Here is a 14,898-nt window from a genome sequence, read left to right on the forward strand (position 1 = left end):
GACAGACACACATAGTAAGGTGGTGAAACACTGGTATAATTATACCTACCGTACATGATCAAATAAGCCACAACAACAGCTGTTAGAAGAAAATTTCAACCTTCATTTTGTAGCAGTAAAGCAGTGAAACACCAACAGAAAAACAAAACAACACAACATTAAGAGGAGATGCAGGATGATGAAGGTTTGATGAAGTTGCTGGCCTCTAGCAGGGTCTCTCTCCTGATGTTGCAAAACAGGGCAATCGACCATTTGAGGCTATACAGTGCTCACAGGAAACTGTACAACTATATAGGTTTCATACCACAACACCACATTTTTCTTTTCCGTCAGATATACGCACTGAATGTACAACATCTGAGAGAAATCCTGTTCAGTCTACTTGTCAGTTGTATCAAAGAATTAAACAAACCAATCTGCTCCTTTGCCGTTTCCTACCAGTTGAAACGTAACTCTCAACTTGGATCTTATTTTCACAATACCTATCATTATTAATAACATTGTACGCACCCAAGTAATTGCAGAGATCAGTGGTAGTGGTGAAACAAGGTTGTAACTCTGATGGACTTTACTGAAGCAATGTCACTGTGAGCCTAGATCTTTACTTTGAGTATACTGTTAGCATTTTTTCTTTAACGAGGGAGATCAATTAGTAATTTGAGCTTTACCTGAAACCCGTGTATCATTTAAAGAATAAACATCTCTAATACTTTATTTAATGAGAGAGACAGACAGACATATAAAGGTATTTAAAGACAGAGTGGAGACAGATGAGAAAGAACAGTACATTTGTACAAGCTGCATTAGAGTAGTAGGTTATTCATTTTGCATCTGGCTGCTGCCTTCCCTGATTTTATAGTCTCCATGGAGATGGTTGATAGTAAGCTCACGTTCACCCACTTCTGACACACACACACACACACACACACACACACGCACACACATATACATATACATATATGAGGGGCAGGGTGTGTGTCATATAACTACTTGGTGCTTTAGTGTGGTACCATGTGCAGATGTTAGGCATACAGTATGCACATGTGTATTTACAGTAATGCAGAATAACCGTACCTGGTGGTTCTGAGTCTGTCAACCAGTAGTTCGTACAAACTGAAACACAGCAAGTTGTGTTTCAGGGGATGGGTGTGTTTTGAACTCGGACCCTGTGGGTTGTAGGCTGCATATGTGCATATATGTTTGGATGTGTGTTTATATATATGTATGTCAGTGTTTCCGAGAAACAGACAGTCAAAGGCAGTATGTGTGTCTCCCTGTTGGATATATTCTATGTTTTGTGTGTAGGGAAATACTGTGTGTGTGTGTGTGTGTGTGTGGATGTAGACTGTATGCATTATGCAGACCTAGGAGAGCCTTGTGCTATAAATAAAACAGGGCTGCAGTGTGCTCACTGGCGGAATAATCTATCTGACACTATGGAGAAAAAGAGAGAGAGAGAGGGAATGGGGGAGACAGAAAGAAGAAGAGCTTGGACATAGAAAAAGACAGAGAGGCAGGAATGTAAGACAGGTGAAGATGGAGAGAAAACGGAAAAGAGAAACTAAAGAAGAGGAAGGAACAGGGGCAAGGACTCAGCAGGAGAGCGAGAACTTGTACTGAGGGAGAAGGAGAAGAGTGGCTTATCCACAGGGCCTCAAGCACAAGTACATAGTTAGCACCATGAAACACCTAAGACTCATATTCAAAAGGGCAGTAATGTCTTTCCTCAATATCTCCTTGGGTAATTTGCCACCCATGCCTGTTTCAATCTCTCTCTTCTGTATCGGCAAGGAATAAAATAACAAAATGATAAAATAATCAATTCTAAGCTGTACTTGACTGACAAGCTTGATTCCTAAGTTGTCTTATACCCTCACAAATATGTCATCTTCAAAGACATTATATAGGTATACCACTGAAGTATTTGTTTTTCCAAGGACATTTGAGTCAAACCAGTGACATGATGATGATGACAGGGTTGTCTCATTAATATCTGGGTCACCAGTTTACCCAGTTTTTACAGGCTCTGTCCATACAGGTCAGCAAGCATTATATATTAGACTTTTCTATATGAAAGTCACAGTAATCTGCTGTTGTATTGTATAATTGTATAATTGTATAATTACATATGGATAAGTATGTGCATGTATGTGTGTGCGTACGTATAAATATGCGTCCATGTGCAGGCATGTAAGCACAGAAAACACATGTTTGTATTCATTAGGCTCATTATTTGTCTGTTTATATGTTTCTGTAAAAGAATAATCATATGGGCTGGGAATGGGGTTGCATACTGTATATGATTTCAGGCCTGTTGTACATTCTGTGCATCTTTTGTGTAATCTACTAATGACAGCACTTTATTTAACATCTATATATTATAAAATTACACTTTTCAGTATGTTAGTATGAAAATGACTGTGGCTCCTGGTTTAGAGAAGAGCCTAATACTAATGAGAGTCTAATAATGAAAAAAAATACCGTGCACAACTGTCTAAATCTCACAAAATGTCTTCCATCTCTCCTTCTCCTCTGCTTCAATGTATTTCTGCAATCTACATATGATCAGAATTGTCTTTTCTAAATGAATATTTAGTAAGAAAACTCAACAATGTGATTGCTCTCCTTGCCAGGTCATGGAATTGAAGGGTCAGATGATCCATGTGCCCGAGTCCTGCTCTCTGATGTTTCTGGGCTCGCCACGTGTTGATAAGTTGGAGGAGCTGATGGGCAGGGGCCTCCACCTGTCAGATATCCCCATCCACGATGCTACGCGGGACGTTATCCTGGTGGGGGAGCAGGCCAAGGCCCAGGATGGCCTGAAGAAAAGAATGGACAAACTCAAGGTAAAATGGTTTCTAGTTGACTCTGGTTCTGCATCTATTTACAGAGCAGAAAACTTAAGTTTATTCAGTTAGCTACTGTGAAAAAAAAAGGATTACCGGTAGTCTGTTAGATTTTTTGCTTCTTTGTGGCTTCTTGTTGTAAGACAGCGTGTAATCTGAACACATGATGCAAGCGTTATTTTTATAAATTGGTGCTAACTTGTGTCACAGGTAGCACTGGTAAAATGATTTGGGGTGATTTAGGGGACATTTTCAGTATGTTTTGTAGGTCACTGATGCAGCAACTGTGGTGAAATCTCAGTGTTGCCTGTTTAAATCAATTCTGGCTAGAAGATCATGGCTCCTGGGACTTGCTCTTATAATTGACTTTCAAAGTACCCTTGAGCAAGTCTCTGAATCTTGACCCAATCCTATGCATCTGCTCACTGCATCACTCCCTCTCTGCAAATACTCCCCCAGGCCACTGTTATAAATAGCTATATCTTTGTCGACATGCCTGCTTGAACAATGGTATAGCTCTGCATTAGACAGACTTGGCATTAAGATGATCGCCCACAGATACAAATAAGCATATGCAGAAACACACAATCAAAAAAATAAATCAAACTAATACACAAATACATTTACACACACCAGCAGTTTTAATTTGGTGCAGTACTCCCACATCTCAACATAGTTGTCATCAGGGCCTTCATCGGAGCAAAGCACACAGAACAAAACCTCCTAATCTCCTTCTCTCCTCTCCTGTCCTCTCCTCTCCAAGGCCACATTAGAACGGACTCACCAGGCGCTGGAGGAGGAAAAGAGGAGAACCGTGGATCTCCTTTACTCCATATTTCCAGGTGATGTGGCACAGAAACTGTGGCAGGGTCAGCCGGTGCCCGCTCGCAAATTTGATGACGTCACCATGCTGTTCTCGGACATCGTGGGTTTTACTGCTGTGTGTGCCCAGTGCACACCGATGCAGGTCATCTCCATGCTGAACGAGCTTTACACACGCTTCGACTACCAGTGTGGCATCCTGGATGTTTACAAGGTCAGTGGACAGAAAGATGCACATAGTTTGCTTTATGTGATGAAGTAATACCTGTTGACTGTGAAACAATGGGATATCAGTTAGGAAGGCAGTTTGATTTGAAAGGAAGGTCAGAAGCCGGGGGGTGCTGCAAAGATGTAAATGGCTTTATTGGTTTATGAGCACACCTGTGCAGAATGAGGGCATCATCAAATATTAATTGTTTTCCAGGAAGTGACAGTTTCCCAGAAAGGTAGAGCCCTCACTTCTTGGAGTTTTTAAAGTGTTAGCACTTGAGTTAGATCAGCCAAACCTTTAGGGTGTGTACTGGATATAGTTGTGTATGTGTGTACTCTTATGTGTGTGTGCTTGTGTTGTGGAAAAAGTAACTGACTAATGGCCAGTCTGTGGGAGCTTAACAAAGATGTGTCAATATTGTCCATCTGACAGTGTGGGTTTGGGCCTGGTTACAGTCATCATTGTAGTCTGCTGTCTTTCCCTCTCTTTATTCTTGCCTTCTATCATCAGATGGCGTCTTTCTCTTCATTCCTACTCTTTCCACATTTGCTTTTCTCTGTCGTCACCTTTGCCATCATCTTTCCTCTCTATCTCATTACCTCTGTCCCTGTGGCAACAACATATACTTTCCCATAAAAACACGCTTTTCCTCTGTGTTATCTCTCAGAAGTGTCTCAGATGTCTGGAGGAAAGGAAGAAGAGATAGAGAGAGGAAGGCAGACAGATTGAATGTATGTAAGAGGGTTTATGTGCATAGCGGTGGAAGAGCGAGTGTGTGTGGGCAAAAGGGAAAGCGGGAACAAGAGGACACGGTGAAGAGATTGAGGGACCCATATGCTGCCATTGTCATGGTTACTGTCGAAATGATTTAGCCAGTGGCGGGCCTAAATGAGAGCAGTTTGTCTCCTGGTTTTCTTTATTCCCTCCATTCTCTCCCTCTGTGCCATCTTTTTTTTTTCTTTGTAAGCACTCTGTCAGCTGTCATAACACCTAGCTAACTGGTTCCGCTGGAATTATGGCAACACATCCCTGAAAGTGGCACTCATGGTTTGCTTTATTCACATTTGCTCATTTGGCTACAGGAAGTAATTCTTAAACGAGGAAGACTTGCTACTACCACAATCTCAAGCCCAAACAAGCAGTATGAATGACTTGGTTTCATGGTTCAAATCTTAGTTCATCTGCATATGAAGCTGTTGTTTACTATTGTTTTATTAAACAAATATGTATTGAGAATTAACCTGCTCCATTGTTGTCTGAGCAGCATTAAAAACACATTAATAAGCCACACCACTGCATTGAGTGACACATTCCTTCATTACAATGAACGTGGGCACTGTAGTTTATTTTGAGTCAATCCCACATACACCCTTCTGCTGCTGCGAGCATTCACTAAATGTGTTTTAATCTGCCACTGAAAATAGTTCCCAGCAGAGCCACTATTCACTCTTGTGTATGTATGTATGTGTGTGTGTGCGTGCGTGCGTGCGTGCGTGCGTGTGTGTGTGTGTGTGTGTGTGTGTGTGTGTGTGTATGAAACTGTATATTTGTGAGCCATTTGTAAACATGTACGTCTTCAATGGGACTGAGAGCCAGAGACAGCCGAGGGAAGTCATAAAGTTGGATGATACATTGTTGGTTTTGACCTTTTTATAAGATTTGTTGACAGTAAGAATAATATGGAATAAAACCAGTCATTCTGATGAATATCGATGAATGATCGTTTATGGTGTCCTGCAAACAAATAAAATAAAATAAAATAAAATAAACACACTTGTCGTGTTTTTAATACAGTTTTTTAAAATGTGTAACTGACTTTAAAAACATTTAATAAGACTTAAGCTATGGTGAAAATGGGCTCTGTTTGTGGCAATACATGGTTAAGATGAAGTTGCATTTGGATATGGGATATTTTTTTTTTACTTCTCAGGCTGGGTCAGAAGCAGCACAAGAGATCCTCTCCAAATGCTCCCCAACCCTTGCTGTGAAAGATGTAGGCCAAGAGTGACAAAACAGACAGATACTGTAGTTCTTACATTACAAGAGGAACGAAGGAGGGCTTTTAACACTCAGTGGAGATGGTATGAGTCATTAAATTACCACTTATTTCTCTTCTTATTTCTCATACAGATCGAGACAATAGGTGACGCCTACTGTGTGGCAGGAGGACTTCACAAGAAGGTTGACAGTCACGCAAAGCCAATTGCTCACATGGCTCTGAAGATGATGGAGCTCTCCGAGGAAGTGTTGACACCTGATGGGAAACCTATTAAGGTGAGTTTTGATTCATGCTGCACCATGCAGTGTCTGAGGCGGTTACGTATGTAACTGACATAAGGCTGGTTGGGTGGTTCCAAAGGTCTGTGAGGTTTCTCTTTATTCTTTAAAGCTGCCATATGATCATTGAAAGAAACTTGATGTTAAAGCCACCCAGAACTTTAAAGATAGGAAAGGATGCATATGCCAATTTTAGAGCATTTAAAGGTCTGATCTGCAGTTTTATGGTAATTTTTTTTTTTTTTTTTGTTACACACCAGCACCTGACTGTGACTTATTGGGCTGTTTTTCTCAACTTGTCCAAACACAGAAGGTTTTCCTTTTCGGTACATTGTGGTGTCCCTAATTACCGCAAAGTGAACATACACTGTGATTGATCAATCAGTCACCTGCTGAGCCGAATCACACAGACACATGTTGTCTTGTTATGAATAATTACAATAAAACAGTTTAAACAATCGCTTTACTAAGTACATGGCTTTTGCAGTGTGATGTTTTGCCACTGTGCAATTTCACTGAAGCTTAATAAGCCTAATATTACATATTTTATAGAAAATAAAAATGTGACCATTTGCTCTGATGATTCCACTGCAAAAGCTTGCTCAAGCAATCTTGTGCTGACATCTGACATCTTCAAATATTTTATTTTGTCGCATCAACAATCTAAAATCCAGAGACATTCAGTTTACTATCATGTACGACAATGTAAATCATCACATCTTCACATTATAGAAGCTAAAAACAGCAAATAAACTTGACATTTTTGCTTAAAATATCACTAAAACAATTATTCGATCATCAGAGTAATTTTATGTTGACAGACTAAATAATTAATCATCTAATTGTTGCAGCTCTAGGAGTAGCCAGTATTGCCATTACTTCTTCCTGCTGAGAACAGTTTCATGCCATCTTTAGACATTCGTGCCATATTGTAATTTTAACAGGTGGTAGTTTGGGACATGAGGGATTGTGCATCTGTGTGCCCGTGTCTGTTTTTGCTGTATCTAAATGTGTGTGGTTTTCTGATTCTGAATATATTTGTGTTGGTATTTGCACATTATTGACTATTTTTCCATATCCACACTGATAGTCAAGGTTACAGCACTACAGGCCGCATCGTGTGCAGTTGCCAAGGTGATAACAGAATACATCAGTGACTGGAAGGGATGATGTTGTGATTGACATATTGGTATATTCTGGTGATGGAGACGGATGGATGGGTTTATGAAAAGGGGAAGATGGATATTGGTATAGGGTATCAGTGTTTTCATTTTCATAAAGAGAGACATTGATAGAGAAATCCCTTACTTTTAAGGCATTGGAGATTGGTCATGATTTTGCATTTAGCTTAGTGTTACTTGGAGTGACCTTTTCATGCGCTCTTAGAAATGTCATCAACAATTCTCGATCATTTCCCCACTCTTTCTTTGTTGAGAAATATCTGGCACGTGTCTCATCAGTAAACACCACTCTGTGGATCCAAATTAAAAAGTAATTAAATATTTTGCATTAATAAAAAAATGATGTTGAACTCTCTTAGTGTTCAGTTTGTGATTGAAATGTTTAATCAGCTAGTTAGTGTTTGGGGATTACAACTTATTAACACGTTGATTAAGATGTTCGAACCTTTTGAACAACAAGTGGAGTATTTATATGCAGAGTGCATTTTAGATCAAGGTTCAATATAAACCCACATACTGTAATTCTACATTAAATGTGAATTGGCACATCTCAGTGTTTGGCCTAGCATCAGAAAATCCAGAAGCTCTCAGTACTATAATCAATTTTTAATTTTATTTTTAGTAGAAAAAAAAAACACATTTCCTGTAGTTCTAAGGGGGGAAAATAGGAGCAATAATAAACATAATAATAAAAGAATTTTTTTTTTAGTTTTTGGTGCTAATGATTCAGAGGCGTTTGTTTTCGTGAAATGAGGCAAGAGATACGGTGCACTGTAATGGTGTGTGTCTGTGTTCGAGTTACGCTTATTTTCCTCTCAGCCAGGTGCATGTGTCATTCAACCGAAAGCACTATAGAATCAACAGTAGGACTACAAACAGCATGCAGCTGTGTTTGTGTCTGTGGATGTTTCTTAATGTAGATACATTTGTGTTTACAGTGGACATATGATTATATGTGTGCTGTGTGGGTGTACATATGTGATGTTTTTTCCTCCTCCATTTTGTGTGGCTTACAGTGTATTCACCTCATGCAACCTCCCAAGGATTGCTTGATTGACATTTTTTTTTAACGGTCTGTAGTTTATGTTGCATATAAATTTGCTGTGTGCTGGACAGTATACAATATAACAAGTTCCTTTTGGTTTATTTTCTTAACCGTCATGGTTTATTTTTGCATGTTGGCAATGGGACACTGAAAACAGTTGGGTTTTGTTAAGTTTTAATGATAGTCCACAGTCTGCTTTTCATCACATGCTCTGCAGCTGGTACTGTGAGTGCTGATCCACCTTCAGCAGGTAATGCTGCTAAGGTTCATTGTTAAGACAAAATTAACATTTAAATTGTCAGTTGTGGAACTACAATTAACTGGTCTTATGTATTTACAGAGTAATGGTTGATATTACATATGTTATCTAGTTAAAAGCCAACTGAATGGTGCATGACTAAAGAGAGAGAGAGAGGGACAGAAAAGATGAGGATACATAAGTAGGGAGGGATAGTAAGAGGCACAGCTGAGGGAATTGAGTTTAAACCTCTCATGTTAATTTCAGTAGAATGAAAAGGGGACACAGGATATCATATATTTATGCCTCAGACCAGTCTCTGTCAAGGTCAGCCATCACTCTAGGCTGCCTTCGTAGCTTAGCGGGCCAGGGTGCTTACGTGTAATGCTATAAATATAAGTCAAAGTCATTACCTACAATATGTTGCATTTTTGTCACAGATCATCAGTGAAACACAAACTACAAATGCAGCGTGGTAAAGGAGAAAGACATTTGGAACGGTCTCGTCGTGCTCTATCTTACATTTTACCATATTCAGTCATATCACATGATAGGGATGTTGATGTTCTATGTTTTTCTTACTGTGGACAACTCTCATGAAATAGAAATAGCTCCTCACAAGTGCACTATTTACTTCTGTTTGAGTAACATTTTCTAAAAATTGCAATGCTCTGTTTCAGCAACGACTGAGCCTTTTTTTTAAATGAAACTATATATTTGCAACTTGTTTTTAAATATCCAGAAGTATTAAATGGGCTTGGAGCTGAGTGCCTTCCACAAAGGGAAACTGGAAAGAGATAAAACACTGTTCAAGACATTGCTGCTTTTGGTCTTTTTATGGAAACTGTTGTCAATACGAAAAATATAGAATAACACAGCCTTATTCTTTTAACACTGCAACTTCAGTTGAAATGATTGATCCTGTTTTGATGCTTGAGAAGGCTCCTTTTTCTTTTTTTGCCACCAAGGACATGTGGTTTTGACTTGTTTAAAAATATGCATAGAGAATGACACAGACAAAACGTGTACGTGAGCGAGAGGCTAAGACAGATAGCTGCTGAATAACAGACAGGACACTGTTCTGTGCACTGCTGTGCTCCTAACATTGTCCATTTGTCTCAAAATAGAAAGGCCTTGCCAAGCATTTTTGGCCTGCTCTCTTGCTCTTCCACTTTCTCTCTCTCTCTGTTTTTCCTCTTCCTCTCTTTATCTTTCCCTCCCCCCACCTCGCTTTCCCTTGCTCTTTCCTCTGCAGCCTCTCTCTAACCCACCCCTTTCATTTTCCTCTGCAGTTTCTTATTGGCGTTTTCTCTCAGTTTTTATTCTTCTTCCCTTCTCTCTTCTTTTATATATATATTGCACTCTCCGTTATCCTCTCCTCTTTCTTATCTCTCGTCACTTCATGTTGGCATAAAGGAGAGTTATAGAGATATTCAACGCTTCAGCATGATAAATGCCGTTCAGTGAGTGCACTCAACTCCAGCCAATGTTGCACTGTTATGCAAACTAGCATGAGAGCTGTGAGAGAAAACTGAGAGAAAATGTTTAGTGAGAGAGAGCAGAGTGATCCAGGGACACTGAGATAAATATACAGACCAGTGAGATGTCAAGAGAGAAACGTATATCGAAACAAAACGTTATTTGTTTTCATCTATATCGCTGCTTCAATTTCAGGCATGTAGCACAATCTTTGCATATGTGTGTGCTTGTGTGTATGAGTGGCTGTATGAGTAGGTGAGTGGGTGTCAATATCAGGGATGTAGTGCTTATATTATCAGCACTAATAGGAATTGTGCCCAACCTTCAATGGTTTTCTCACTATAACCATTGTAGTAACTATAGTATCTTCAATATATGATCAGTGTTACAATCTCTGAATACAGGCTTGTATTCACCTGAGATTATTAAACATATTATTATTATTATTATTAAATATAAAATAATTCATATTAGTGGATGCAAGAAAGCTAAGATTTTTTTTCTAATCATTATTTTCATTAAAGGTTAGTCTGACTGTGTTGATTTGTCTATAAAATGTATAGAAAATGTTTCAGATTTCTTCTTGTGTCTCAAAGTTAAAGTTAAGTTTACAACAAATCAGTTAGCTGGCTTTTTCCAGGACTAAAAACTGTACTGTACAACTTTTCCCTATGACAATGCTTGTGTGTTATAGTATTATTTTGTGAGTGTAGGCTGAATGATTGTAGGTTAAATAACAGAAACACCTCTCTGTATAAACCACACCAAAAACTACATCTTCCAAAGTTATCATAATGTTGATTCAACGCCTTCTCTAAAAAAAAAATCTGAGCCTTGTAACCTTCATAAAAGTAAGACTTTACTTCTTAATAAACTGGTACCTGAGTACTTCCTCCTCTCTTTGCCTCATTCTGTCTCCATCTCTGTATCTTTCCGTCAGCTTGGCCAGAGGTTAGGATGTGATTGGTTGTCAGTGCTACTGTGCCGTTTGCTCATTGGCTCGCTGAAGGGCCATGTGCAGTGGATGCTGACTCATAGCAAAAAAAAAGAAGGGGAAGAGTGTTACTGTGTCTGTGTTTTGAGACTAAGAAATAAAGAGGAGAGTGGGCGCTGGATACAGATTTGTTTGTGTGTGTCTGTGAGTGGTTGTCTGTGGTAGAGACAGACAGACAAGTGCATGGCCATCTGTAAGCAGTTTAGCTGGAAAAATAGGTCACACTGGTGCACCTACCAGCCCGTTCTCTCTCGCTTTCTGTCTCTCTCGTTTTCTTTATCTGTCCTCCGGAGATGTCAAGGTTTTGCCATCTCATTATAGCTTTATTTTTGCCTCTCTCTGTCTCTCTCTCTCCATTGTCTTTATTTCTGTCTTTCTGTCTGTCTGTGCTCTTTCTACCTCACTACCCTCATCGCCTGTTGTTGCCATGACTACCTTGCAGTGTGCTGGCATTCAAACAGTGGCGTTGGTTACCGAGGTGATGAAATGCTCAAGTAGATCATTAGAAATCTACTGGGTTCCACTGGCTTTTGTGTGTGTGTACATATGTGTTTGTGTGTGTATGGTATGTGTGATGACTTGTTCCCAAGAGGAGGAAATCAATAGCTGGTCGAGTGGCCATGAAGTGGGATGGTCAAATTGGAATGATGGCTAGATAGCTTTCACTCTGCCTCCAGCCATTTATAGATTCATATTTCAGCCATATTATAACATGAGCACCATGTTGCTGCCCTATATCTGTTACCAAGGGGAGATGGAAAATTATTTATTTCATTAATTTCCCTCCCTCACTCTTCCTATTTTAGGATTTTCATAACTCTGAAAATCTGCTGCCACAGAATATCAGATTAGATAAGAACCACTACACTAATTTAGAAGTATGACTGTGACAATACATTTTTCATTCAGCGGATCAATGCACGCACAGCACTTCTGGTTCAAAAACAAGATAGCCCTTTGTGCCGCAGGTCAGTTCAGCGGGGAGATCCAATTCATTAACATTCACAGCATTGTCAGGTATGTTGTTGCAGTACAGGTTAGTCATATTAGCTGCCAGGATGAATTAAATTCATGCTCAGAAGATGAGTTTGCTCTTGTATCTTCAAAGCCAGACATGGAAGGTTAAGGCCATGTTTTCATCAGCAGTTGAAGCATCTGCTGTTTTTTTTTCTTGGTTAATGTCAGAAATTATAAACAACTACAACAACAAAAAATCATTATCCTTTTCCAGGTTTTAATTTGCTTACTTGTCCAACCAACAATCCAAGACCTAAAGATATTCAGTTTCCTATCACATATAACAAAGAAAAGCATTAAATGTTCACATTTGAGAAGCTAGAATTAGCAAATGTCTTACAGTGTGCTTGATAAGTGACTTAAATAATAAATTCATAATCAAAATACCTCCCAGTTACGGTTCTGTTATTGCTCTAATCTCTCTACCTCTTTATTTCTCTGCAATCTTCTCCCATCACTTCCTTTCCTTCCTCCTTGCGTCTCCTAGCTGAGGATAGGCATCCACACAGGCTCGGTGCTGGCAGGTGTGGTCGGCGTTAAAATGCCGCGTTACTGCCTGTTCGGGAACAATGTGACACTGGCCAGCAAGTTTGAATCGGGGAGCCATCCGAGGTGCATCAATGTTAGTCCCACAACTTACCAGTAAGTCGCTGCAATATGCATACAAATTTACTGATATACAAGTACACAAATATGTAAATGATCTTTTATTAAACCATACAGTCATAATAAATTTTTTTGGGGATGGGTTACAATCTTCTTGTGAATAGACAGTGTGCTATAATTATGAGCCCATCACTTGATATTAGAAACATCTGTGATCTCTTCTTACTTTGCAGAGCACTCCAACTGTGCGTGTGTGTGTGTTTGCATGTCTAATGATTAATTAAGCTTGCGGTGATGGATCTTATCTTATCTCATTTTATCTCATATTTTCTGTTTATTTTTATTTTTTTAACTTTATTTTTTTTAATAACTTCTCTTCTCTTCTCTTCTCTTCTCTTCTCTTCTCTTCTCTTCTCTTCTCTTCTCTTCTCTTCTCTTCTCCACAGGTTGCTGAAAGACGACCGTTCATTTTCATTTGTCCCTCGTTCACGACTGGAGCTCCCTGAGAATTTTCCCAAAGAGATCCCAGGGACATGCTACTTCCTGGAGGCGGGGACATCTCACAGTCATGCCTCGCTGACCAGCTCTCGCTCTGCTCCCCCGGCCTCTATGAGGAAAGTCTCCTACAGCATTGGGACCATGTTTCTAAGAGAAACAAGTTTGTAGGTTCCACACACAGACTAGGATGCACAGATATACATTATGTGAGAGGCTGGATTTGAATCTGGGGAACATGCAGGGAACCGATTACTCGGATCTTTGGATATGCAAATGCATTATGTGAAAACTTGGATTCAGGCCTGTGGGATGGCCTGTATGAATCAAACTTAAAAAAAATGCTCTCATCATAGGTGAAAAAGAACAACAAGTCCTCATCCCCCCTGTGCAATGGAGACATGGCTCAGAAGGCTTGAGGAACAGCAACTGTGCAAGTCTTGCACAGCTCCTTCCCCAAGGAAGTGTACTGATGGGGCAATTAGTCGAAACATAAAAAAACCTAACATCTAACTGGATTCCTCAGCTCCATACCTGGTGTCCAGCTCTCTCCAGTGGTCTTCACACCCAAATGGTACCCTGAGCTGGGTCTAGAGACAACTGTGCTTGGAGATGACCTGGAGAGAGACCATCTACACCACCAGTGTTGCACTCATTAGCAATGGAATTGCGCAAATAGAACAAATCCACTTTCCATCAACAAAGTGGATGCTGAGGAATGAAGTTGTATGTACCTTCCAAAGGGAAGATGGCAACATTGACACAAATGATTGCTGTGCATCATGGCCTCTTGTACAAGGAAGACCACTATTGAAGAACAATACAACTCCTATTCCTCCCCTTCCAACTGTCCCTAATTCATGTCATGCTTAACTAAACATACTCCTAACATCTGCTGCTCGTGTCATCCATCCGTCAACCTAGGACCAGTTGGTCGGGGTGGGGAGAGACAAATGAGAGGCACAAATAAGGAGATAGGTTTGAAAAGGGGTCATCAAAGGACAAATGCCAAAAATGCTAAGCTGATCGTAGAGCCTTTTTTTGCTTTTAACCCACAGCAAACTATAACCAACAACAATCCAGCCATTTCATTGCAGGTAATATGTTTAGGACTGAAAATTATTCCCAGCTCAGTGCCTTTTTACTGCTCAAATCGGGACAAACACAAGATGGATTAATTTTTAAATATTTGAAAAGAAAAAAATAACACAAGGAACACTTCATTTATCTTATGTTTCCACTTATAATATTTTTATGACATTTCTGTGTCATTAGCTTACACTGGAGAGTTAAGGATTTGAATGAGGGAATGACATATTCCAAATTTTATGAGCCACATTTGAACCTGTGATCTTCCAAGTCATGGGAACCTTATCCCAGCAGGCCACCAGGAGTCCCAACTAGATGTGTATTTCATTTTCAGACAGTCATGAGTGGTTAGCAAAATAAATGAAGTGCTCCTCAGAGAGATCAGATATTTGAAAATCTCTTCATCTGTTTTCTTGTCCAGATCAACCAATAATACACACAATATAGTACTAATAATATAGTACTATACCATCTTGTACGCAGTCACAGTATGCACGCTTGACACGGTTCACATTTACATATATAATCTTTTTTAATTACATTGTTTTTTACCACATGGAATTAAAAATATATACTAGCCCCTCGCAAATTTAACTAA

At 39.5% G+C, this 14,898-nt stretch overlaps 1 protein-coding gene across 1 annotated transcript in view; it reads left to right on the top strand.

The window, feature by feature from the left end:
• gucy1a2 (guanylate cyclase 1, soluble, alpha 2) overlaps nucleotides 1-13,382 on the top strand; it is a 33,259-nt gene extending 19,877 nt beyond the window's left edge. Inside the window, exons 5-9 of the mRNA XM_041046738.1 lie at nucleotides 2,634-2,846; nucleotides 3,610-3,882; nucleotides 6,010-6,153; nucleotides 12,598-12,752; nucleotides 13,163-13,382. Of these exons, the coding sequence (XP_040902672.1) occupies nucleotides 2,634-2,846; nucleotides 3,610-3,882; nucleotides 6,010-6,153; nucleotides 12,598-12,752; nucleotides 13,163-13,382 (1,005 nt within the window). The remainder of the gene's footprint in view (nucleotides 1-2,633; nucleotides 2,847-3,609; nucleotides 3,883-6,009; nucleotides 6,154-12,597; nucleotides 12,753-13,162) is intronic.
• Nucleotides 13,383-14,898: the final 1,516 nt, after the last annotated feature.

Source organism: Toxotes jaculatrix, chromosome 9 (genome assembly GCF_017976425.1).
Source record: "Toxotes jaculatrix isolate fToxJac2 chromosome 9, fToxJac2.pri, whole genome shotgun sequence".
Lineage (NCBI taxonomy): Eukaryota > Metazoa > Chordata > Actinopteri > Toxotidae > Toxotes > Toxotes jaculatrix.